Source organism: Sorex araneus, chromosome 8 (assembly GCF_027595985.1).
Source record: "Sorex araneus isolate mSorAra2 chromosome 8, mSorAra2.pri, whole genome shotgun sequence".
Lineage (NCBI taxonomy): Eukaryota > Metazoa > Chordata > Mammalia > Eulipotyphla > Soricidae > Sorex > Sorex araneus.
In genome coordinates, this window is record NC_073309.1 from 52,423,030 (window position 1) to 52,446,878 (window position 23,849).

General features: G+C 54.8%; 2 protein-coding genes across 3 annotated transcripts; both read left to right on the plus strand.

Annotated features, from left to right (window-relative positions):
• The first annotated feature begins 1,088 nt into the window (after window positions 1-1,088).
• SNRNP70 (small nuclear ribonucleoprotein U1 subunit 70) lies at window positions 1,089-15,526 on the plus strand. 2 transcript variants are annotated; one of them, XM_012935310.2, is made up of 10 exons: window positions 1,089-1,318; window positions 2,076-2,232; window positions 4,493-4,555; window positions 4,663-4,717; window positions 6,136-6,200; window positions 6,303-6,365; window positions 7,076-7,157; window positions 10,240-10,341; window positions 14,520-14,607; window positions 14,715-15,526. In XM_012935310.2, the coding sequence occupies exons 2-10, from the start codon at window positions 2,086-2,088 to the stop codon at window positions 15,340-15,342; spliced, it is 1,293 nt and encodes a 430-aa protein (XP_012790764.1). In that variant the 5' UTR covers window positions 1,089-1,318; window positions 2,076-2,085; the 3' UTR covers window positions 15,343-15,526. The 2 variants fall into 2 exon arrangements, with proteins under 2 accessions (XP_012790764.1, XP_055001596.1); XM_055145621.1 differs by having other exon boundaries at window positions 1,090-1,318; window positions 14,688-15,526.
• A 3,096-nt stretch (window positions 15,527-18,622) lies between these two features.
• LIN7B (lin-7 homolog B, crumbs cell polarity complex component) lies at window positions 18,623-23,586 on the plus strand. The gene is made up of 6 exons (XM_004619827.2): window positions 18,623-18,783; window positions 19,093-19,211; window positions 19,494-19,565; window positions 21,715-21,924; window positions 23,078-23,241; window positions 23,478-23,586. Exons 1-6 carry the CDS (start codon window positions 18,747-18,749, stop codon window positions 23,497-23,499), a joined length of 624 nt encoding a protein of 207 aa, XP_004619884.1. The 5' UTR covers window positions 18,623-18,746; the 3' UTR covers window positions 23,500-23,586.
• The last annotated feature ends 263 nt before the right edge of the window (window positions 23,587-23,849 follow it).

Genomic DNA, 23,849 nt, shown 5'->3' on the forward strand with positions numbered 1-23,849 from the left:
CGTGCAAGGCAAATGCCCTACGCGTTGTGCTATCATTCCAGCCCCCTCTCCAGCCAGTTTTATGTAAATTTGGTAATAGTGCCTGTAAATATTAATTTAGCAGTTGAGTCCTTCCGCAAAACTTATGTGCAATAGGAAACTCCTTTCAGGTCTATGAACCTTTAATAAAATGCTCTGCCTCTTTGTTGTCTTGGCCACACTGCAGGCTTTGGCCTCCCTGGCAGACCAGAGCCTTTGCACTTGCTGTTAAACTTGAGATGTGTGTGTGTGTGTGTGTGTGTAGGGGGCGTTGCATGCAGTTCAATGTCACCTCTTCACAAGGGCCTTCCATTATCAGCCTTCCTAAATCAGCCATGCACGCTGCCCATTCCTTTACTCTGCCCTAGTTATATTTTTTTTGTGAACGCCTGTTTATTACTAGCCCTCCCCCTCACCCAGTACAACATAAACTCCCAAGTAGGAGACTTTGCTTAGGTCTTGCGCTATAGCCCAACAGAAAAAGTGGGGCTGGATAGCTAGCTCAACAGGCTAGGGTGTAACACCTTGCATGCACTTTCCCGATTCTTCACACATTACAGTTAAGAGTGACAACCCCCCGCCTCCGCGCCCCATCCAGCCCCAGTGCAGAGCCAGGAGTAGCCTCTGAGAATCTCTATGTACTCCCCCCTCCCCCCAAAGAAAGCAACAAAAAGCGGCTTGCAAGCCCTGGGCACTGGGTGAACAGTAGCCAGGCTAGCAAAGTGACCACACTTTTCACTTAGGGACTCTTTAGCAGGCGGCGGCAGGATATAGTAACATGAAAGAAATAGGCGCGTGCGCACTAGATTCGGGAAGTGTCTTGCGAGGGGCGGGGCGTCTGGAAGAGACTGCCCGACGGAAGGCGGTTGGAACCGAGCTCACGAGGAGGTCCCACCCCCGCAGCGGAGTCGCGGAGTGCGCGTGCGCACTACGGGCTTCAGCTCGCGGCGGCATAAGTTTTAAGGTGCCCGGAGGCGGGGTGGTGACCTCGCGCGTGCGCCGTGCCTTCTGCGGCGCCGGGTTCGGGAGGGGTGGGTTGTGAGCGACTCGCGCGGCGCGTGCGCAGTGCGGACGGCGGAGGGATTTGCGACCGGGCCTACCCTTTGCCCCTGACGCGAGCTGAGGCCGCGCGGGCTCGTGAGCAGCGGCCTGCTGCGCGCGCTGGGTGGGCAACGTTGGCGGACGGACGCGGGCGCCGCTGGAGTCGAAGCCAGAGCGGGAATCCTTGCTGCTGAGGGGCCGCCGCGACTGCCGCGAGCCCTCGGACCGTCGCCAGGTCGAGCAGGGCGCCGCGCGGCGGGTGAGTGAGATTTAGTGGCCTTGGCGAGTGCGGGACCGCTACCCACAAACCCCTGCGGTGGGCCCCAGCCCCTTCCCCGCGACGGGTGCCCTGTTCCCGCGGGCTTCCCGCGCCCGCCTCTCAGCCCTTTTCTGCACCCTTTACCCAGAGTCCTTCAGACCCATTTTCAGCCGCCTTCGCCCCTTCCCCCTCCCGGGCCCCTACCCACAGGCCTTTGCGGGGTGTTGCTTTTTTTTTTTCCTGCTTTCACCGAGACCCGGACCCTTACCCACAATGCCGTTCGCCTTTGGGGATTCGTGTTCTTACCCACCAGCCCCCGGTCGGAGGGATCTACCGCTTCACTTTTGACTCTACCTTTGGGAACTTGAGCGACCCCCGGCCTTGTCCTAGGTGGGGGACCGCTAGCCGTCACCGCCGGGTCCTCCCCCTGCAGAATCCTCTATTCTCCGACGAGCCTCTCTGCCCCCAGGCTCTCAGCGCCCCCAGAATTTTGCTGCGGACGCTAGAGACGCGACTGCTTAGAAATGTGATTTTTCTGGCTTTGTTCCCGTTCTCTCCGGCCTTGCCCACGCTCACCCGCCCCACTTCCTCGAGGACTCGCCTTCTCGTGTGACACACCTCACCTCAGGGCCTTGACAGGACCCTTTTAAGTCCTGAAACCTTGCCCCAGTGTGCCGTCTTTTTTGGGGAGTTTGGCAATGACCGGCATGGGGTCTGCCCACCCGACAATAAAGTGATGCCCGATTTTTCCTCACAGATTTGGCAACATGACCCAGTTCCTACCACCCAATCTGCTGGCCCTCTTTGCCCCCCGGGACCCCATCCCGTATCTGCCCCCCCTGGAGAAACTCCCGCATGAGAAACACCACAATCAGCCGTACTGTGGCATCGCCCCTTATATCCGAGAGTTCGAGGTGAGTTCCTGAGTGGGTGTGGGGTTGGGGAGTCCAACCTGGGCGTTCTCAGATGGGGCAGGGGGTGGTGGTGTTAATATTTCTGGCCCTATTTCCTTAAATGGCATCGACCAGACAGCTCTTGTGGGGCTTGGAGGCAAAATCCTGTCACTTGCAGTTGGGGATTCAGGCTCTGGAGTCTCTACATCCTCCACCCACAGCATTTAGTGACCATGGGAAAATTACGTGCTTTTCAAGCATTGGTTTTTCATAAACTTAGTCATTTGGTCTCTAGCAAGTGATAACAGCATTTTCTTTGCTATGGTGGTGGGGGTGTGAGGTGCAACATGTATGTTATGGGTCTTAGCCTTCAAGTGGTCAGCAAAGTTTCAGTGTTCTCAGCATTTTAATGTTTTGTGGTGTTCCTGAAAAGTTAGCACTGCTGCGGAGTGTTCACATTAGCAGAGTGAGCAGAGATCCACACAGCCTCTGGAGCATGTTAATTCATGCATAAGACTGGGATAACACATATCTCTTCCTTTTCGTTTTCTCTTTGTTTTGGGTCGCATCAAGCTATATTCACGGGCTACTCCTCGCTGTGCATTCAGGAATTACTCTTGGTAGAGGACCATATGGGATGCCTACGTGCAAAGCGAGAGCCTTACTTGCTGTACTATTGCTCGGGCTCCTGTTTTTGTTTTGTTTTTGTCACACCCGGCAATGCACAGGGGTTACTCCTGGCTTTGCACTCAGGAATTATTCCTGGTAGTGCTTGGGGGACCATATGGGATGTTGGGAATCAAACCTGGGTCGGCTGCGTGCAAGGCAAACGCCCTACCCGCTGTGCTATCACTCCAGCCCCAGGACTCCTGCCTTTGAATCAGTCTACTTGGCTGCACACTGGCCTGGCGAACAGTTAGGCTCAGGAGTCCTTTGCATATGACTGACATTTTCAACTCACAGCGGGTAGGGCTATAGCTCCAGCCCCAGCGGGCACCTGTTTTGTTTTCTTTTGGGACTCCCTTTGGTGTACTGCTCAGGAGCCAGCTGTTTTTGACTCCACGCTAGAGGGGAGGGTTATGGGTGTTGGTCCTAGGGGGCTGGATGAACTCAGGCCTTCCACAGCCGTGGCTCTTCATACTTTTCTGCCATCTCTTCAAACCAGTAATGGGCCTCTTTGTTTTTTTTTGTTGTTGTTGTTGTTGATTTTTGCTTTTTTGGTCACACCCAGCGATGCTCAGGGGTCACTCCTGGCTCTGCACTCAGGAATGCTCAGGGGACCATATTGGATGCTGGGAATCAAACCCGGGTCAGCCGCGTGCAAGGCAAACGCCCTACCCGCTGTGCTATCACTCCAGCCCCAGTAACGGGCCTCTTTGTTGCCTTAAAGAACAACTGAGAAATGTCGGCACCAGGCCAGAAGCCAGGAAAGGAAAGTTCGTGCATCTGTGGGAAAGGGCAGGTAGAGGTGAAGAAAGAGGAGGGGTAGTAGAGATAACAAAAGGTCGGTTCTTCAGTCGGGTGTGAGCCAGCCTGGGGAAATGTTATTAGGCAGTTAAACTCATTTAATGGCTATGGGCTAGTGGCACCCCTTGCTAACTGGAGCTAGTGTCAGTTAACTCTTTTAATGAGTAGTTTGTGAGGCCTTCAGGAACTGCCATTACCCTTAAAGGTGGCCACTTATTTGCCCTGAGCACTGCTGTCAACTCCATTTGCTTGGGAACTGGGACTGGTTATGTCTGTGATGGAGGTTGTGTAGTTTTATTTACTGTCTGTTGCAGGTATTTGTTGTTGCTTTTTAAGTGTGGGACCACAACTGGAAGTGCTCAGGAACTGGCTCACAGCTTAATTGTTTAGGGACCGTGCAATTCCAGGGATTTAACCAAGGCCACGTTGGTGTGCAACGGCCTGATGAGCTCTCTGCTATGATCCCTGGCACCACATATGGTCCCGGAACTAACCAGGAGTGATTCTTGAGTGCAGAGCCAGGACTAAGACCTGAGCAGCATTCTGTGTGGCCCCATAACAGATAACACTTATATAAGTGCAGTGAACATAGAAATTCTCTATTAAGTTGTTGTAGAAGTTTCTGTATACATGTCATTTGTGTGTATGTCTTTCTCTCTACACTCACAGCAGTTTGTGGGCCACACTGTGTTCTGTGTCACTTACCTTCTCCACCTGCCTGGGAACTGTGTGTTGGGGTACATACTGAGACATTTAATTCTTTGCTGGGGTGTCCCTGTCCTCCCACCCTCTTACTTTTCTCTCCTGTTCCTAGGACCCTCGAGATGCCCCTCCCCCGACACGAGCAGAAACCCGGGAAGAACGCATGGAAAGAAAGGTATGGCAGTTTGGCATCCTCACCCTTGTTCTTTTTGACATTGCTCAGGTGGTTCCCGTCCTCGGGGACTTCTGTCTGCATTCATGTGTTCCTCTTTTTCCTGACAGAGACGGGAAAAGATTGAGCGACGACAGCAGGAAGTAGAGACGGAGCTAAAAATGTGTAAGTCTTTTTCTTCCTTTTTTTTTTCCCCCTTTCCAAACTGTCGTTTTCCCCCAGGTCAACCCTTGGACCTACTTGGTCAGTAGTCTTTTTAGCGCTCGTTATTTGCTGTGTATTGTTTTAGCCATTTAAAAGCAGAAAGATGGAGTGAGGACAGACAGGAAGGGGTTGGGCATGCATATGGAGGGCTCACAACACCTGGTCAGGTCTTAGGTAGAGGCACAGAGGTCTGGGCTGGGGGAACAATCCTGATCCCGCCCTTAATTTCTGTCCCCAAGGCTGGACTAGGCCCAAGGGACTATTGTGATAGTGTTACCATTAATGAAGTCTATGCAGAAAAGCTTCTAGCAGCCTCCGGTGCCCCTTTTTGGTAGAATCTAGACTGGTCAGTCAGAAAATCAGGTTTTCTTAAGACTGTGGGAAATCTTTTTATTTTGAACCCTCTTCCTTTGAGTGGCACAGTTCCTGCTTAGGCAAAGACTTTACTGTTAAATTTCGGCATTATGAGCCATACCCATCACCTTTCAGATGGTCCAACAGCATCTCACACACCTTGATCAGGGTGTCACCGGCACCTATCTGGTCTCATTTCTGGGACATCTCCATTCAGCTTTGCAGTTTATGACCTCAGTTATTGGTGCAGTTTTAATACCTTTATGGTTTTCCTCCTCCCTCAGCCTATCCCTCTCATCTGAAAACTTCACCCTCTAGAAGGGAAGCTAGTGCCTAGTTCTGTGCCGCCATCTGCCTCTGGCACAGGCTGCTTTCCATTTCATGTGGGTACAGTATTGTAGGGTCTCCTTGCATCATCCAATATATGCATAGTCCTGAGATGTTCTTGCTCAAGATGGTGCCCTGGCTCTGGATGGTGCCTTGGAGGCTGTCCATTGTGTGTGCCCAGCCACCATGCAGAAAGCTGGCTCCGTTAAGGGGACAGTTTTCAGTGACCAGCAGTCATGAGGTGGCTGCACTTAGTGGCTCTGGCCCCACCCAGCCTGTCTTCCTCCTGCAGACCTCAGGGCCTGGGAAGGAAATGTAAATAGTGTCCTCGCTGGGCTCCCTCTCCTCTCTGGCTTCACCTTGGGCCTCCCTGCAGCTTGTAGTTGTTGGCTGTGCCAGTGGGTGGCAGTATTGCCCCCATGGGAGAGACCAAGCTGGGCTTGGTTACTCATACACCTTAGGTACAAAGACCTGAAATGGCAGTGAGGCTTTATCCCATCAAGTGTGCCTTTTCCTTCCCACCATCAGCCTCTTGGATCTAGGTTTCTGTGCTTCAGGGAAACTGTACTGGGGCCTGGGAACAAACAAGTAACAGACATGGAAGTCACAGTCCTCCAGTTCCTCTCTAATGCCTTTGTGTGTCTCTTTCTCTCACGTAAGGCACTTTTCAACTTCTGCTCTCTCTCCTTCCCGCACAGGGGACCCTCACAATGATCCCAATGCTCAGGGTGATGCCTTCAAGACTCTCTTTGTGGCTAGAGTGGTGAGTCCCCGGGCTACTGAGAACCTGGGCCTGGGACAAAGACCTGGGTGGGAGCTTTGGGACAGCTCATTTTCTACTAACTTCATTTCTGTTTAACTGTAGAACTATGACACAACAGAGTCGAAGCTCCGAAGAGAGTTTGAGGTGTATGGACCCATCAAAAGAGTGAGTAGACTGGTGCCAGGCATATTTGAGCTGAAAAGGAAGAAGATGAGTGGCTCTGGGGGCACAGGGCTTGTTACAGCACACAGTGTCCTTGACTCTGGACCACTCGGCCATACTCAGGGCTATGACCCTTAATGCCCCGACCCTCCCTCCTCCTCCTTTCCCTTGGCATCGGATTGTCTTTACTTCCACAACTCTTTTGTTTCCATGCCTCTTGAGTTATTTTTTGTGTTTAGGCCATACCTGGTGGTGCTCAGGAATGATAAATAACTTTTTATTATTTTTGTTTTGGGGTTACTCCTGGCTCTGTCCTCAGGAATCACTTCTGGTGGGGCTCAGGGGACCATATGTGATGCTGGGGATTGAACCCAGGTCTGTACTATCTCTCCAGCCCATTTTTCATAACTCTTGACTTATCCTGTTATCTTTCTCCCTCCTCTCCCACACCCTTCTCTGCTCCTGGTCTGCCCCATCTCCCTCTGGCCCCAGCTCCTGGGGATTCTTAGCATCTTAGCCACACTGCTCAGCCCTTGACATCACACTCCACAGCTGCCTCCCAAATCCTGCTATATTTTGGTCCTGGCTGTGGCACTTCCTTCAGGAAGCCGCTCCATGCCCCTTTGGCTGTGCCACTGGCGCCTGAGGATTTGAAAGAGGGTCTGCATGGTGGCTGTGGGCTTTCCCATCTGATGCCAACCCCTGTCCCCCAGATCCACATGGTCTACAGTAAGCGGTCGGGAAAGCCCCGGGGCTACGCCTTCATCGAGTACGAACATGAGCGAGACATGCACTGTGAGTACCAGTGCCCGCGCCCTGCCCTGCCCTTGACCCCTCTCTCCTCCAGCCCACCCCTCTGTCGTCTGTCCCCACCCCAGCCTTGCCAAGCCTGACATTAGCCATGTCTTCTCCTCCCTCTGTTTCTGATATATCTTTTTTTTTTTTTCGTATACGTGTTTTTTAAAAACAAAAAACCAAAATCCCCCACAACGTGTGTGTGTGTGTGTGTGAGCCCGGGGAGGTAAGTGTCACACGTTGAACCTCAGGGGCAAAGCGGGAACTGGGTAGAGGCTGGGGCCAGCTGGAGGTGGGGGGTCAGATTGTCGGGGATACTCTCCCCATTTCCCCCCACCCTGGAGTTGGGAGGCGGTAAGGTTGGCATGAGGACTGGCCTTTGAACCTGCCCTCTCCCCCTGGCAGAGCTGGGGCTGGACCACCCGACCCTCCGCCTCTCACCCCAGCCCTCTACCCTGTCCCGCAGTGGGCAGTGGGCAGGTAGGCGTGTCACGCGCCTGCCCCCACATCTCCCAGGCCCCCTGTGAGGCGGCGGCGTCGGCATCCACATGGGCAGGGATGGGTGGGGGAGGGTGGGCAGGGCTGCGGCGTGTCCAGGGGCCGCCGTATTAATTGACTGTTCTTATTGTCACTGCAGCCACCACGCAGCTGGCTTGCAGCTGATGCTTACGCTCCCCTTACAACACCTCAGTGTATGGTTGGTATAAGGGTTTGTATCATGGGTAAGATCACTCAGCACCGCACACCAGCCCAGCTTAGCCAGGCAGCTAGGAGCAGCAAGGCGCCCCTTCTCCCCTTCCCAGTGGCCCCTCAGTTTCCCCGCACCCGGAACCCTTTCCTTGTTTGGGTGCCCTCTGTCCCTCCTGCCCTCATCCATGTGCTCTCCAGAAATGGCACTGATCCCAGGAGGAATTGAGTGTCCCCTGGGGGAGAGGCAGTGGCCTCCTCCCACGTTCCCAACTTGGTGATATCCGAGGCACAGTCGTGGGAGCACTGAGGACAGGCACACGGGACTAGGGCTCTGTGGGGAGCCCTTCAGCCCTTTTCTCCTTGCCCCCCCCCCCCCGCCTTCTCAGAGCTGCCACTCTGCCAGCTCTGGAGGCCTAGGTGGCTAGATTCAGGTGCTTGGCCCTTTCCTGTCTTCTGATAGAGCTGAGGCCTCTGGACGGGCTGTGGTGCTCTCCAGAGCACTTGGAATTTGGGGCTGGGTTGTGGGCGGGCTCAGGCCAGTGCAAGCAGCTGACGGTGCTGTAGGTTCTACTGAAGACCCTGGCCTGGTCTTGACCCTGGAGAGAGGGAGAGGACACAGAGAGAGAGAGAGAGAGAGAGAGAGAGGCCTGACAGTATACACAACACACATTTCTTGGCTGTTTTTCCTGGGGGGCCTCTGCGGGGGTTTGGGGTATTGAACCAGAGCAGGGCTCCTTTGCTTGACACTGTCCCTGGGCCTTAAGCGCTCCCCCTCCCTCCTCTGGGCTGGGGCCCCACGGCCCCTCCTCAGCATGGGCAGCACTCCATCTCCTGGACCCTGAGGCTGTGTCCCCACGTGCCAGCCTGTGCCCGGAGGCAGGGGTGGGAGGGAGAGCTGAGTTGGACCAGGCGCCATGTGCGGGCCTGAGCCTGGTGGGCGTGGACACCGTGGGCAGAGGTGAAGGCGGGCAGGATTCCTTAGACCTCCCCAGCCTTTTTTTTTTTTTTTTAATTTTTTAAATTTTTTTAAAATTCAAAGAAGATTGTCAAGGACTTTCCAGCTTCCAGGCTTGGTGCTAATCCTTGTCACCCCCTTTCAAGGCCTCCCTGAGGTGTCTTTGGGGCCCACTGCTTCTCTGCCTGTCTCCAGGTGGTGCAGGAGATGTGGTTCTTTCCCTCTTTTGTGGTTCCCTAGAACCCCCACTTTCCTTCCCCGTAGCTTTAGCTGACCCTGTGGTGGTGGGTGTGGGGTCTATGCGCGTGCTCAGGTAAGCTTGGGGGCTCCAGGTAAGCGGTCCCGTGTCCCCCCCCCGGGAAGCCCGCCTCCTCGCCAGGCCCCCAGGAGTTGCCGAGCCCCCCCCATCCCGCTCGGTTTGGACACCCGCAAGGCCGGCATCGGTAAATGGCACCTTTTTCTCTTCCTCTGGTTGTTATTTGGGGGGGAAGTGGGCTGGGGCGGGACAGGGTATTGGGGTTGGCAAAGGACAGTCTATCCTCCAGACCAGGGCTGGGGGGTGGGAAGCAGGAGCATTTGGGGGCCTTTTCGACAGACCCCAGTGAGACAGGCCAGACACGGGCCTGCCGTGGTGGTGCCCATCCCAACAGAACCACAACCCTCTCCCCACATCTCCCCTCTGCTCCCCACACTTCTCACGAGGCTTGGGCTGTGCCTGACCTCTAAAGCTTGTCGGTGTGGGGTGTGGAGTGGGAGAGGGGGTGGCCTGGCCCTGGGTGGGGTGGCAGGCAGTCGGCTCAGGTAAGGCAGGGGTCGCAGCACCACATGGCTCCATGCGCCCCCACTGGACTTCCGGGGGCCCCATAACCACTCCTACTCCTGCCACCTCCTGTAGATTTCTCCCAACCCCTTCCGGTTCATTCTCTGTTCTGATGTCTGTTCCCCTACATTCACTTCCTCCTCCCACCAAAAAAATTTAAATTTTTTTTTAAATGGTGTTCACTGGGGTGCAGAGCAGCCCAGCTGGGCCTCCTGCCCCAACAGGATGTTTTCGGGTGCATGCCTGGGGCTGTGGAGGAGCCCACTCCCAGCAAAGTCCAGCCTCCAGTTAACCTTCAGTTTCTTTGCAGCAACTTTGATCGCCTTGGCAGGAGGGGGCTGCTCTGTCCGGTGGGAGTTGCAAGAGGGGGTGGTGGGGAGGGTACACCGATGGCTCTCCAGCGGTGATTGGGGGGTGGAAAAGAAACAGGTGTCAAGATGGAGCAGGCCCCTCCCGGGACTGGGAGAGGGTGGGTCTGGCTGGTAGGTGCCTGGCTGTCTGGTGGGTGTGTGCGTGTGTTGATGGGGTCTTGGGGTGGGGATGCCACAGAGCTGGGCCCTGTTCTGACTAGGGTACTCCTGGGGACTCCTTCCCCTCCCCTCCCACATCTGTTGCAGCTGCTTACAAGCACGCAGATGGCAAGAAGATTGATGGCAGGAGGGTCCTCGTGGACGTGGAGCGGGGCCGCACTGTGAAGGGCTGGAGGCCTCGGCGGCTAGGTGAGCTCGGTTTCCCATGGCACCACACAGGCCAAGGAGCAGTGAATGCCTGCTGGCTCTGCAGTTGCTCACCAGTGTCTTTTCCTGCCTGTTCCTTCATCCGGGCCAGGGGAGCACCTCCTGGCAGACCTCACTGAGTTCGGCCCTTGACCCGTCCTCCCTCCCTCCCTCCCTTCCTCCCTCCTTCTACTTGTTTCTTTGCTCAGTCTTGTTCCTCACTTAGTTCATCTATTGACTCAGCAGAGGTTTATCACTAGCTTTGTACCCTGCTTCTAATCAGGTAGATGGGAACAGCCTTCGCCTCCTGTCCTCCTTCCCTCACTGAGCTCACTTCACTGACTTGGGGGAAAGTTTGTTGTAGATGGCAAATGCATTGTGGTGCTAAAGTACCAAGAGGCCTTTATAGTCTAGAAAATTGGAGGTATTTTGGAGCGAGAGCATCCTGAGCGCTGCTGGGCTGTGCAGCCCCTGTGGCGGCCCTGCAAGTTACTCCTGTCTTTTTTGCTGTCTCTTCAGAAATGTTCTGGCCTGCTCTGGCATTCTGCAGCTCCTTGTTTGTTCTCAGTGTTTGAAGTTGCGTGAATCTCCTAGATTCAGCATTGGGCCCTGGCCTGGGGCTCAGGACCAGCTTGTTGGTTCTCAGAGATGGTTTCCCTGAACGGGCGTATAGGTCTGTCCTGTCCCTCTACTCTGAGTCCTGTTTCTAGCCTTCTCTGCACTCTCTTACTCGCTGCTGGAGACACCATATGCTGATTTCCTTACCTCCTCTGGGCTGTGGCATTATTCAGATTGCTACTTCCTGCTGTGGGAGAATCCTGGGTGTTTATTGGCATTTAAAGTTCCTGTTAGTGAATTCCAGTTCTTTGATTTGGGGCTGCACCCAGTGGTCCCAGGGGCCTATTCCCCTTTCAGTGCTTTTAAGATTGTGTTTTGTTTTTGTTTTAATGTAGGAGTACTGCTATTTATTCAGCTTTTGATTAAGCTGATTGAATTGGGCGTGAACTCCGCATTACTTTTTTTTTTGGTCATACCCAGCAATGCACAGGGGTCACTCCTGGCTCATGCACTCAGGAACCACCCCTGGCGCACTCAGGAATCACCCCTGGGAGTGCTCAGGGGACCATATGGGATGCTGGGATTTGAACCTGGGTCGGCTGCGTGCAAGGCAAACGCCCTACCCGCTGTGCTATCACTCTAGCCCCAACGCATTACTTTTTTTTAATTGAATATCTCTCAGACCATTATGAAGCTGTTCGTAATTGGGTTTTGGTCATACAACGATCCAGCACCCATTCCTACACCAGTGTCCCCTCGTTCCCAAACATCATCCCAACACCCCATCCTCCACCCCCAACTTCCCTCTATGGGAGACACTTTCCTTCTTGCTCTCTCTTTGCTTTTCCTTTTGTGCATTGTGGCTTGCAATATAGGTGCTAAGAGGTCATGGCATTTGTTCAGGGCATTCGGTATTTTTATTGGGATGGTAAAGCTGGAGTAGTTTTTCAATTGGTGGCAGCTTTAGGTTATGGATGTGACTGCTGAGACAGCAGATTATATCTTGGTGAGGTCTGTCCTGAGACAGTGGAGTCAGGCCGAGGGTTCGGTGGCGATTTTGGATTGCGGTGGCGATTTTGGATTGTGGAAGCAAGCAACTGCTGGGGGCTCTGCTTAGGCTTCAGGCTGATTCCCTCCCCCCCACCCCCCCCCCCCCCCCCGATTTATCCCAGTCTGTTGAGCCATGCGCAGGTCTGAGATTGAGGATTTTGATCTCTTTCGAGATTCATGGGTCTCTGAAATAAGGCCAGTAAATGAGCTTTATAGCTGAGCTGGAGGTGGTTTGTGGGAGTGACTCGCACATTCGTAACTTTTGGTCATTTAATTTCTTGGTAAATTTGGTCCTAAGTTGTTGAGGTCCAGCCAAAGGCATAGCCACAATTTTGGTGTATCAGGAAGCCTGAAGGCACCATCAGGCTGCTGATTCACTTGCCCCGCAGGTACAGGGTTGACCTGCTGGTGGCACTATACCCCCAATGGGGATTGTTTTTTGTGGTGCCAGGGCATGGAGTGCTGATGATCAAACCAGGACTCCTGTATGCAAAGCGAGTGCTCTAGCCTTTTGAGCCATTCTTAACTAATGAGCCATTTTTAACAAAAACATGTGCTGTTGGACTAGAGATAATACAGTAGATAAGGTGTTTACCTGGCAAGCGGCCAACCTGACTTAACCCCATTTAGTCCCCCGATCTCCACCTGCCAGGCGTTATACCTGAGTGCAAAGCTGGAGTAAGTGAGCACCACTGGGAGTGGCCCAAAAAGTAAACAAGAAAATACTGCATACACCAGTTTGACTGTAGCGCAAATGGTGTTGCTCATGTGGTAGAGCTATAGAGCATGTTTAGCCTGTGAGGCCCTGGCTTCCAGCCCTGTTCCAAAGAAAACTTAAGAAAAACCACACTTACATCACTGGGGAATTCTTTACTTTTTTAGGGTGATGCTCAGGCTTACTCCTAGCTCTGAGCTCAGGGATCCTTTTTTTTTTTTTTTTTTGCTTTTTGGGTCACACCCAGCGATGCTCAGGGGTTACTCCTGGCTTTGCACTCAGGAATAACTCCTGGCAGTGCTTGGGGGACCATATGGGATGCCAGGGATCGAACCTGGGTCGGCTGCGTGCAAGGCAAACGCCCTACCCGCTGTGCTATCGCTCCGGCCCCTCAGGGATCCTTTCTTGATGGGCTTGGAAGACTCAGTGCGGTGCTAGGGATTGAAGCCGGGTTGGCTGTGTGCAGAGAAAGCGCACTAGACTGTTTCTCCATCCCTCCCGTAACTTACTACAAGATAATGATTCATTAGTTAAACTGATGGGTGCGTGATGTAGGAAAAGTGTACATGTAGAGTTTAATACTGTGTGGTCTGGGGCCTTTGTTGAGGGTCTTTGGGTGTGAGGGTGGCTATAGGGGCCTATGGCAGCCCAGCCAGGGTTGTCAGGGAGTCCTTTTCTGCAGCGTTCACTGTGTGCCAGAGGAGCAGAAGTCTTGCTGAATGTGCATTGTGATGTGTGGCTGCAGACCCCTGGGCCACTGAGTGAACCATTGCTGGGGTGTGCCTCAGATGGAAACCATCCGTCTTTCTGCTCTGTGCGGGTGGTGCACCAGGTGCCCGTCCCTTACTGAGCAGCTCTGGCAGACACTCTGGTTTCCTGGCAGCCTTCCTTTCTCCCCTCCTTGTTCTGTGGAACTCGAGCCTGCCTTGCGGAGGCTTTTTCCAGTCAGAGGAGTTCAGAGTGCCCAGGAGGTCAGGCTCTGCCTTTCCTTGCTGAGTCACTGCAGTAGACACTGGATCTTGAACTGGTTGCCCGGGGAGGAGGAGGAAGAGTGACTGCTCACTACACCTGAGGCTACAGCCCATCCTTTGCGGCAGAGGTCCTAATCTGTGTTGAACTCAAACCCTGCTTTGATTTAGGGGGTAATACAGCCTATGGGAGAGGCAGGGGGTCATTAACTCACATAGAATATCTGGACCCCCATTGGTTCCTGCTGGAGACAGTCCAGGTCTGTGAGCCCAGGGGTGAATGATTTTCTCTGGGAGGTCAGGGAACACTCTCTGAGGAGGTGGTGTGAGGGATAAGATGAGGGGTACAAAGGGGTTAACTAGACAAGAGATTCTGGGGGAAAAGATGAGTGAGCCCCAGACTTGCAGGGAAAGTAGGGGAGGATAAGGAGATTGAAAGTTACCTGAAATGTAATGGTCTTTGGTTTGCAAGATGCACTGGGCCAGCTCTTGCCAGTTATGACCCAGAATGTGGGCTCAAGCCCTGAAGTGCTGGTCTAGTTAGCACTAGAGAGGGAGCAGTGCCATCAGCATGGAGGCTGAGGGGCTGTGGTGTGAACGTGTGCTTTCTGTCCCCACCTTGGGTACCTTGTGATGGAGATGTGATTGGTTAGACAGGGTCTGGAGTGGAGGTCAGAGTTAAAGCCCTGGGCTTGGAAGTGGGAGACCCTGGGTTCAGTTCCTGGCACCATGACTCCCAAAATGGGAAGTGACAGTCATAGCACTTGCTGCCCTCAGAGACACCAACCCCCTCCTCCCCAAGGTGCCTTGGACTTTGCTTTTGGATGCCCCTGGGTTCCCTCCTTGTTTGCGCTGCCCAGACTCACTCTCTGTCATCTGCCCTACCTCAGGAGGTGGCCTCGGTGGGACCAGGAGAGGTGGGGCAGATGTGAACATTCGGCATTCTGGCCGGGATGATACATCCCGCTATGATGAAAGGTGAGATTGGGCTGTTGTGTCCTGCCCCGGGGTGGTCTCACGGGGGAACCCGGACGCACACCGCTGCCCCCCTCATCCAGGCCGGGCCCGTCCCCACTTCCCCACAGGGATCGGGACCGGGACCGCGAGCGGGAGCGTAGAGAACGGAGTCGTGAGCGAGACAAGGAGCGAGAACGGCGACGCTCCCGCTCTCGGGACCGGAGGCGACGTTCCCGAAGTCGTGACAAGGAAGAACGGCGACGCTCCAGAGAGAGAAGCAAGGACAAGGACCGGGATCGCAAGCGTCGAAGCAGCAGGAGTAGGGAGCGGGCACGGCGTGAACGAGAGCGCAAAGAGGAGCTGCGAGGTGGTGGAGGTGGGGGCGATATGGCGGAGCCCTCCGAGGCTGGTGACGTGCCTCCTGATGATGGGCCTCCTGGGGACTTGGGTCCTGATGGCCCTGATGGTCCAGAGGAGAAAGGCCGGGATCGGGACCGCGATCGACGTCGGAGCCACCGCAGCGAGCGGGACAGGCGTCGGGACCGGGATCGGGACCGCGATCGCGAGCATAAGCGGGGGGAGCGGGGTGGTGAAAGGGGAAGGGATGAGGCCCGAGGTGGGGGCGGCGGTGGCGGCCAGGACAACGGGCTGGAGGGTCTGGGCAACGATGGCCGAGACGTGTACATAGAGTCGGAGGGAGGTGACGGGTATTTGGCACCCGAGAATGGGTATTTGATGGAGGCTGCGCCTGAGTGAAGAAGCCTCCAGCTTGCTTGGGCTAAACGTGTTCCCACTCACCCCTTTTACTGTCATTTTCCACCTCCTCCCCACCCTGCCAACCCTCTCGGCTACCCAAGTTTGCCAGCCAAGGGTAGAAGTCTCCTTACCTGTTCTGGTTCCTTGGATTTAAAAATAAAATTAATTTCCTGTTGATAATGGACCTTTGGTTTATTTCTTCCCTGGCTCTAGTTTCTTCCCTCTTGTTTTCTAGGGTCTGCCTAGTACTGAGGCTAATAGCAGTGAACCAAAGTTGTTTTAGATGAGGTAAGGAAGGCTTCTCCCAGGTCCTGGACACCTCTGAGGCTGTTGGTTCCCTGTTGTGTTGGGCATGGGGCACAGGGAGCGCAGGCACAGGCTGACCCAGGCCAGGACTGGAGGAAGGAGGCAAGATGTCTGAGTTTGGAGAAAATGAAACTTGAGAGAAGTGTGTGGATGAAGAGCTGGGCAGAATTCACTATACCTGGCAGTACGAGGAGAAATGGCACAGAAGGGCTATGTGCAGGTGAAGTTTCCATCTGTACACTCCCTGTGTGTCTCAAAAGTCCGGACTGCTAGGGAGGACTTGGATTACTAAATGTATGCTCACAGAATACAGAAAACGGGATCTTAACTGCTGGAATACCTTAGAGGAAGCCAAATGGAAATCAGACAAAAGATCTAGATGCTTTACTTCTGTGGCCCCCATGTAAGAAGGAAGCAGCCAGCTTGATCAAACCCTAAATGGCTCAAGACCGAATCTCAGTGACTAATACCACCGGCTTTTTGTGCCGCTGGCCATGAGTTCACTGCTGGCAACTGCCCTTCAGTACACTTGCCATCGTGGGCCATGGGTGCCCAGCTGATATCAGCACATGGTCAGTTTGTGAGACCTGCAGCAAGATAAGTGAGCATTGCAGCCAGGGTGCAGTCCCCAGTGAGTATCAGCTTAAGGAGTAGGACCCCCTGTGACCACTTCAACCAGGTGTGCAGGACGCCCTGCTTGTATCTGTCAGTGCAGCCTGACACATGTGTCCAGGTTCTAGTAGGCGTTTGGAGCTTCTGCGGTCTTTCCCTGCGGACAAGCAGGGCCATCAGCATTGAAGCAAATCCTGAAAAAGAACACAAGGGATAGCCAGATGCTGGCAGAAGCCATCAGGCACTGACCTTAAATTCCCCATGGTTTGGTGCAGCCAAGACCTCGGATCGTCTCTAAGCTGGTAACAGAGACCAGTGCAAAACAAACTTGAGAAAGGCATCAAGAGCAATTAATGTTGACCCGATTTGGGCTCTAACCCCTGAGGACACAAAAGCATTTTGAGTTTTTCTCCTCACTTTCTCTTCAACATTTGCCAGTTCAGTGTGGGGGAAGAGAACAGTTACTCATTGGGCAGAGTCAAGCCCCAGCAGCATTGTCATGAGATGGGCCTTTCCAGGTGGGGCATAGCACCCTGAATCTCCAGGCAGTCTTCCCTCCAGGTCTTTACAATTCCTAAATTCAGTAAGAACTCAGGGGCTGAGAGGATTGAGCAGAGATACTCAGCACCCAGGTGCTCCCGAGAGAGTCTAGAGACCTGTCAAAAACTTAAGGGGCCTGCTTAAGAATCCAGAATATCAGGGGAGCAAGGCCACAGTGAGATGAATGGTGGCCTAAGGAAGCCTAAAACCAGACCTCATCAGGAGCCCACCTTCGTGAATGTGTCATCCCTGCACACCTCAGAACCTCTCCCTGTAGTCTCAAAAGTCTGGACTGCTAGGGAGAACTTGAATTACTGCATGTTCACAGAATAGAGAAAATGGGATCTTAATTGCTGGAATACCTTCGAGGAAGCCAAATGGAATTCCATAGAATTATGATTCGTTACTTGACAAGCCTTCCTGTTTTTTCTTGAAACAGATGGTGAGCCACTGAAAAGAGTTCGTTAATATGAATGCAAGAGGGGAAAGTTTGCCCTGGTTCAACAGATTTGGGGAGGTAAATCCCAGGATACAAATTTCTAGGGGGCAGGGGTGGGGGGAACATGGTCCAGATTAGCTCAAAGGATTGTTTCCAAAGGAAGGTTTAGACTAAAAGGTACTTGATTGAGGGTGGAAGAGAGGGGGTGGCTTGGGTCCCAATTGGGGGGCTCAGGGTACCAGAGGTGGTGCTGATGCTAAAGGAAGTATTTACCTTGGATTATCCAGCCCTGTTACTGTCATAAAAACAGGTGCCAGGATCTGGGCTGTAGGTCAGTGGTATGGCACTTGATCCCTAGTACTACAAACAAAAACTTTAAAAGATGCCATGGAGGAAGGGGGTGGACAAACATGCTCTAGGTCTTCCACTTGAAAAGGTTCCTTCGTGGGGCCCAAGCAATAGTACAACAGAGAGGGCATTTAGCTTGCACGACATCCTTCCAGGTTTCATCTCCCTAACCACGTATGGTCCCCCACGCCCCGTCAGGAGTGATCCATGAGCGCAGTCAGGAGTAAACTAAGCACTGCCCCCTGTGGCTTCCATCCCAAAAGCGAAGAGACCTGAACCCCCATACCTCCACCCAGCTAAAGCAAAACTCCTGGGCCAAGAGCTAAGTCCACATTTGCTTTTCTCTTTTGAAAACATACTCCTAGTTTCTTCCACCTGTTTTTCTCCGACCTTCATGGCCATTTTCAGTTTGGGAGCTAAGTCCTGGAGCTCTATTCTAGATCCTTCTCCGGCACCGGTTGCGGGTTCCTGGGAGCTGCCATAGTTAGGGCCTCTTCTCTTCTGTCTGCTGCACGGGTCCTCACTCAGAGGAGCCTCCAAACTCGTCTCAGCACAGCCCCAGGGGAGCCCGGAGCACCATAACACCCACTCCGCACCCAGATTCTCCCATTTCCACCCCAGCCGTGGTCGACCAGGGTAGTCTGGGGTTGCCGTCACTGGGCCCGTTTCCGCTCTCGCTTCCCGCACCACGCGTGGCCGCAGTGAATTCAAATACGAGTTGGACGGTCAAGCCCTTCGGAAGCCAGGGCGCCCGGCACGTGTGTGCCAGCGCTGGCGGCCGGGCGACCATTTCACCAAGTGACCTCTGCCTGGCAAGTGAGCGATGGCGTTCCCCGGGGCCCCCCATTCCGAGTTCGAGCGCCGCCCCCGGGGCCGCCCCGCCCCCTCCTTCCTAGATGGAGCTCCGTGGGGGCCGTCGGTCTGTCCTGCTCGCCATCGCCGGAAATGCATCATGTGCCCGATACCTGGGCTGAGGATCCACAGGGGATGTGGGCGGGCAGGTGCAGGGCTGGCCCGCCGGGCGCAGAGAGCCCGGAGCCCCCGCACGCCCTACCGCGCCTCCGCAGGGGCCGCCCGGCGCCCGGGGCGTGGCCTCGTGCGGCGCCGCCCCTGTCGCCGGCGACCGGGCAGGCGGGCGGCTCGCAGCGGCGGCTCCGACATGGCTGCGCTGGTGGAGCCGCTGGGGCTGGAGAGGGGTAAGCACACCTGGGGGCCCGGCCGCCGGGACCCCGGGGCCCGGCCGTTCCTGGGCTGGAGGCGGCATCCCTAGTGGGGGCGGGGCACAGAGCCATCCGGGGGTGTGGGAGGGTCCGTGGGCGAGGGGACCGGAGAGAGGGCGCCCACTGCTCGCGCCTGCCTGGCAGCGGCTGGGGGTCCTGGGGATGCGGGACGCCCGCTGGCTTCCATTCTCCCTGGTCCCGGGTTACTGCGGCTGTCCTTCCCCGGGTCCGCCGCGTCCGTGCGTCTCTGACTCGGGTCTCTCCGCGCCCCGCCCCCGCCCGCAGACGTGTCGCGGGCGGTGGAGCTGCTCGAGCGACTGCAGCGCAGCGGGGAGCTGCCCCCGCAGAAGCTGCAGGCCCTCCAGCGAGTCCTGCAGAGCCGCTTCTGCTCCGCCATCCGAGAGGTGAGAGCGGCATGGGCGGGCAGCCGCTGTTCTCCGCTGGGGCGCCCCAGAGCCTGGTCACTGCGCCTCCCAGCAGCGCCTGGGGCAGCCCGCCGTGGGGTTCCGAGGTTCCTTGGGAGTTGTAGTTACCTTCGGGGGCGGGCGTGGGACCTACCGGGGTGGGAGCATCTGAGGGTTCCCTGCCTCCCCCCACCTCCCCTGTCCCCACCCCCACCTCCTCTCCTCCCTGTGTCTCCGTGAAGAGGGGGCCGGCGGCTCCTTGAGGCCGCTGCGTCCCTGCAGGTGTATGAACAGCTCTATGACACCCTGGACATCACGGGCAGCGCTGAGATTCGGGCCCACGCCACGGCTAAGGTAGGTGCCACACGGCCGCACCTGCTGTCCCGGCCCTCTTGCCTGCTCAGAGCTTTCCCCTTCCTGGTTTTAGCCAAACCTAATGTTCCATTTTACTTATTTTAGACAATCCCACATGTCATCAAGTCATTTTTAGCAACTGCAAAGGGAAAGGAGGAACCCAGGCAGAAGAGGAAGATACCCCCCATTCAGTAGCATCAGTGCCAGCTCAGGGGGCGCCCTCACCTGCACTCCTCCAGGCCCCTCAAAGCTCAGCAAGGACTAGGCCTGACTTTGTCTCTTAAAAAGTGAGACCAGGGGGCTGGAGAGATAGCACAGCGGGTAGGGCGTTTGCCTTGCACGCGGCCGACCCGGGTTCAAATCCCAGCATCCCACATGGTCCCCTGAGCACGGCCAGGGGTAATTCCTGAGTGCAGAGCCAGGACTAACCCCTGTGCATCGCCAGGTGTGACCCAAAAAGCAAAAAAAAAAAAAAAAAAGTGAGACCAGGGAAGCTAGAGAGAGAGGGTCCAGCAGGGAGGGGTTGCCTTGCACTCAGCCGGGGTTGATCCTGGTTTGATCCCACATGGATCCCAGCCCGGAGTGATTCCTGTGTTCACAGCCAGAATAACCCCTCAACACTGCCCAGTGTGGTCTCAAAACAAAACAAGACAGGTGGAAAAAAATCCAATCCAGAGATCTTAGGGCCAGAGAGATAGTCCAGCCGGTAGAGGACACTTGCTTGCATGCAACTGATTCAGGTTTGATCCCCAGTACCACATAGGATCCCCTAAACCCTGCCAGGAGTGATTTCTGAGCACAAAGCCAGGATTAAAAGGCCAGAGAGATAGATAATATAGTGGGTAGGGTGCTTGCCTTGTACACGGGTGTCCTAAATTCAATCCCTGGCGACCTGTATGATTGCTGAGCACCGCCAGGAGGCCAGGAGTAAGCCCTGAGCATCACTAGGTGTGGCCCCCAAACAAAAGTGAGATGGGGTAGGGGGAAGCCCAGAGACATAGCACAGGGGTAAGGCGCTTGCCTTGCATGCAGATAACCCCAATTTCATCCTGGCCCTACAGAAGATCCTCTGAGCACCACCAGGAGTCACCCCTGAGACCAGAGCAATATCTTCTGAGCATTGCTGGGTGTGGTCTCAAGTTAGGTTGGGGTGGGAGAGATAGTACAGCAGGGAGGATGCTTGCCTTGCATGCAACCAGTCTGGGTTTGATTCCCAGTATCCCATATGGTCCCCCAAGCACTGCCAGAAGTAATTCCTAAAAGCAAAACCAGGAGTAACCCCTGAGCATTGCTGGGTGTTACCCAAAAAGCCAAAAAAAAATACCCCACAAAACAAAAATCCATCGGGTCTGGAGTGATAGCATAGTGGGTAGGGCGTTTGCCTTGCACACAGCCGACCCGGGTTCAATTCCCAGCATCCCATATGGTCCCCTGAGCACCGCCAGGGGTAATTCCTGAGTGCAGAGCCAGAAGTGACCCCTGTGCATCGCCGGGTGTGACCCAAAAAAAAGCAAAAAATAAATAAATAAATAATCTATTAGCCACCCCAAAGTGAGTTTGAGACAGGAGAGATAGTGCAGGGGTTAAGGGCAAAGCCTTGCTTGTGGATGTCACAGTTAGGTCCCCAGCACTGTGTTTGCGTCTCCAGAAACAGCCAGAATCGCCCCAGATTCTAACCCCTGTCCCTCAAGTAGTCCCCTATGAGAATGGCAAAGCCAAACTGAAAAAGGGAACTATTTAAGTCTTTTTTTTTTTTTTTTTTTTTAATTTTTGGGTCACACCCGGCGATGCACAGGGGTTACTCCTGGTTCTGCACTCAGGAATTACTCCTGGTGGTGCTCAGGGGACCATATGGGATGCTGGGATTTGAACCCGGGTCGGCCGCGTGCAAGGCAAATGCCCTACCCGCTGTGCTATCACTCCAGCCCCACTATTTAAGTCTTAAGTGTTCAAGATACACACCTGGGGGCGACTTTCTGACTCCTGTGGTCTCTGATGTGCTCTCTGGCCTCCCACCCAGAGTACCATGGGGCGAGAGTATGTGGTGGCACACAGGCCACATACTGCTAAGGCTACTGCTAAGGCCACACCAGCTGGTCATGCTCGCTCCTTTGCCCAGCCCTGTTTCCTCGGATGTTCTCTCTCTCAGGCGACAGTGGCAGCCTTCACAGCAAGTGAGGGCCATGCACACCCCAGGGTGGTGGAGCTGCCCAAAACAGATGAGGGCCTGGGCTTCAACATTATGGGGGGCAAGGAGCAGAACTCCCCCATCTACATCTCCCGTGTTATCCCTGGAGGCGTGGCTGACCGCCACGGAGGCCTGAAGCGCGGTGACCAGCTGCTGTCCGTGAATGGTGTGGTAAGTGGCAGCTGGAGGGTGGGCTGGGCTCACAGTCTAGTCTCAAGGCCTGGGTCAAGATGTTCCCTTGACACTGTTTCTAGAGCCCTGCCTCTAACCAGCTTTGTGCTGGTCACTAATGATGCAACTCAAGCAGGTTGCTCAGCTCCTGTATGTCAAGACTCCCTCCTGAGTGAAAGAAATAGGCACTACCTGAAATAGTCTTAATATAGGGGAAAAAGAAAAAGAAAAAGAGGCATTGTGAGCCAGATGTGGTACCAGAGCAGTGTTGATGAGGGAAGTTTTTGGTAAGGAAGGACTATTTGAGTTGGGTTTTGAAGGATGTATAGGAGTTCTCCAGGAAAACTAAGGGCAGTTATTGGCCAGAAGTATTTCTGGTAAGGGCTTGTGACTCTGCATTCCTCTGAGCTGAAGAGAAAAGGTTTGGGCTATTAGTGGTCTGGGGTCTGTAGGTAATTCGTATTTCTGTGATTAAAATAGAAGCACAGGGGCTAGAGTGATAGCACAGCAGGTAGGGTGTTTGCCTTGCACGCGGCTGACCCAGGTTCGATTCCCAGCATCCCATATGGTCCCCTGAGCACAGTCAGGGGTAATTCCTGAGTGCAGAGCCAGGAGTGACCCCTGTGCATTGCTGGGTGTGACCCAAAAAGCAACAACAAAAAAAAATAGAAGCACAATTGGTTGAGGCTACCAGGTAGGTTACTGAGTGCCAGCCAGAGGAGTTTGAACTTTGTGTCATGGAATCTGAGGGCACATGGGACAGCCGAGAGCAGGGGATGGAGTGGTTCCGAGACAGTGAAGAGCAGAGGTGTGGGCTGAGGGGAAAGTAGAGGCCAGATGAGTGTGGAAGCTCAGGTGCGTCTGATGGGGAGACAAGACCCAAGCTAGAACGAAGAACCTAGATGGAGGGGTGGGCCGGTATCTCTGGTCCGCAGGGAGGGAGGAGACAGAATGAACCTGGGGGCCTGCCCAGTGGCTGAGGGCATGGAGCGAGGGGCTGTTCCTGACATGAGGGAACTGGCAGGTTTGGGGGCCAGGACACCGAGCCAGGAATCAGTGACTCCCTTATGAGGACATGAGCCTTGACACCTGGCCCATCTGAGGCGGGAGGAGGGGTCCGGGACCAGCTGCCTGCACTCTGTCCCGCCCACAGAGCGTGGAGGGGGAGCAGCATGAGAAGGCGGTGGAGTTGCTCAAAGCAGCGCAGGGCTCCGTGAAGCTGGTGGTGCGGTACACGCCACGCGTGCTGGAGGAGATGGAGGCACGCTTCGAGAAGATGCGCTCGGCCCGCAGGCGCCAGCAGCACCAGAGTTACACGTGAGCGCTCTTGCCCTCCCCTCTGGGGACCCCCTATCTCCCTCACACGGGGCCAGTGATTACCTAAGCCCTGACTTCCACCCTGGTTCCACCCCTAACTCCAGCCCTCAGGTCGCCTAGTTCACTCCTACCGGGAAGATCTGGAACCTCCCTGGGCTTCCCCAGCTCACTTCCAGGGTCGTTGGCTTGACAGTGCCTAGATTGCACCCTGAGCCCTCTCTTCATCCTCGTTGCAGGTCGCTGGAGTCCCGAGGCTGAAAGTGTCGCAGATCTAGACCCCATCTGTCCTTCCCTGTACAGTATTTATTGCCACCAGCTCCTTATTTAAAGATCTTGGAACCATCACTGAGCGCCTCTGTGTCTCTGTCCTCACTTCGGGTTTACTCCCCAGCAAAATGGGGGGTAAATGAAATGGGGGTCGGGGATTGCGCTTACGAGGGGAGAGGAGTGGGAGGACAGCTGAGGTTCGATGAGACCGGGTCCAGAAGGGGCCCTTTGCAGGGCTGAGAGTGGAGGCGGCCTTTTCGCTAGGTCGGAAGGTGGAGATCTGTGACTGGTACCCAGTCTGGATCTGCGAAACGGGTCAAAACTGAGGATACAGCCAGAGA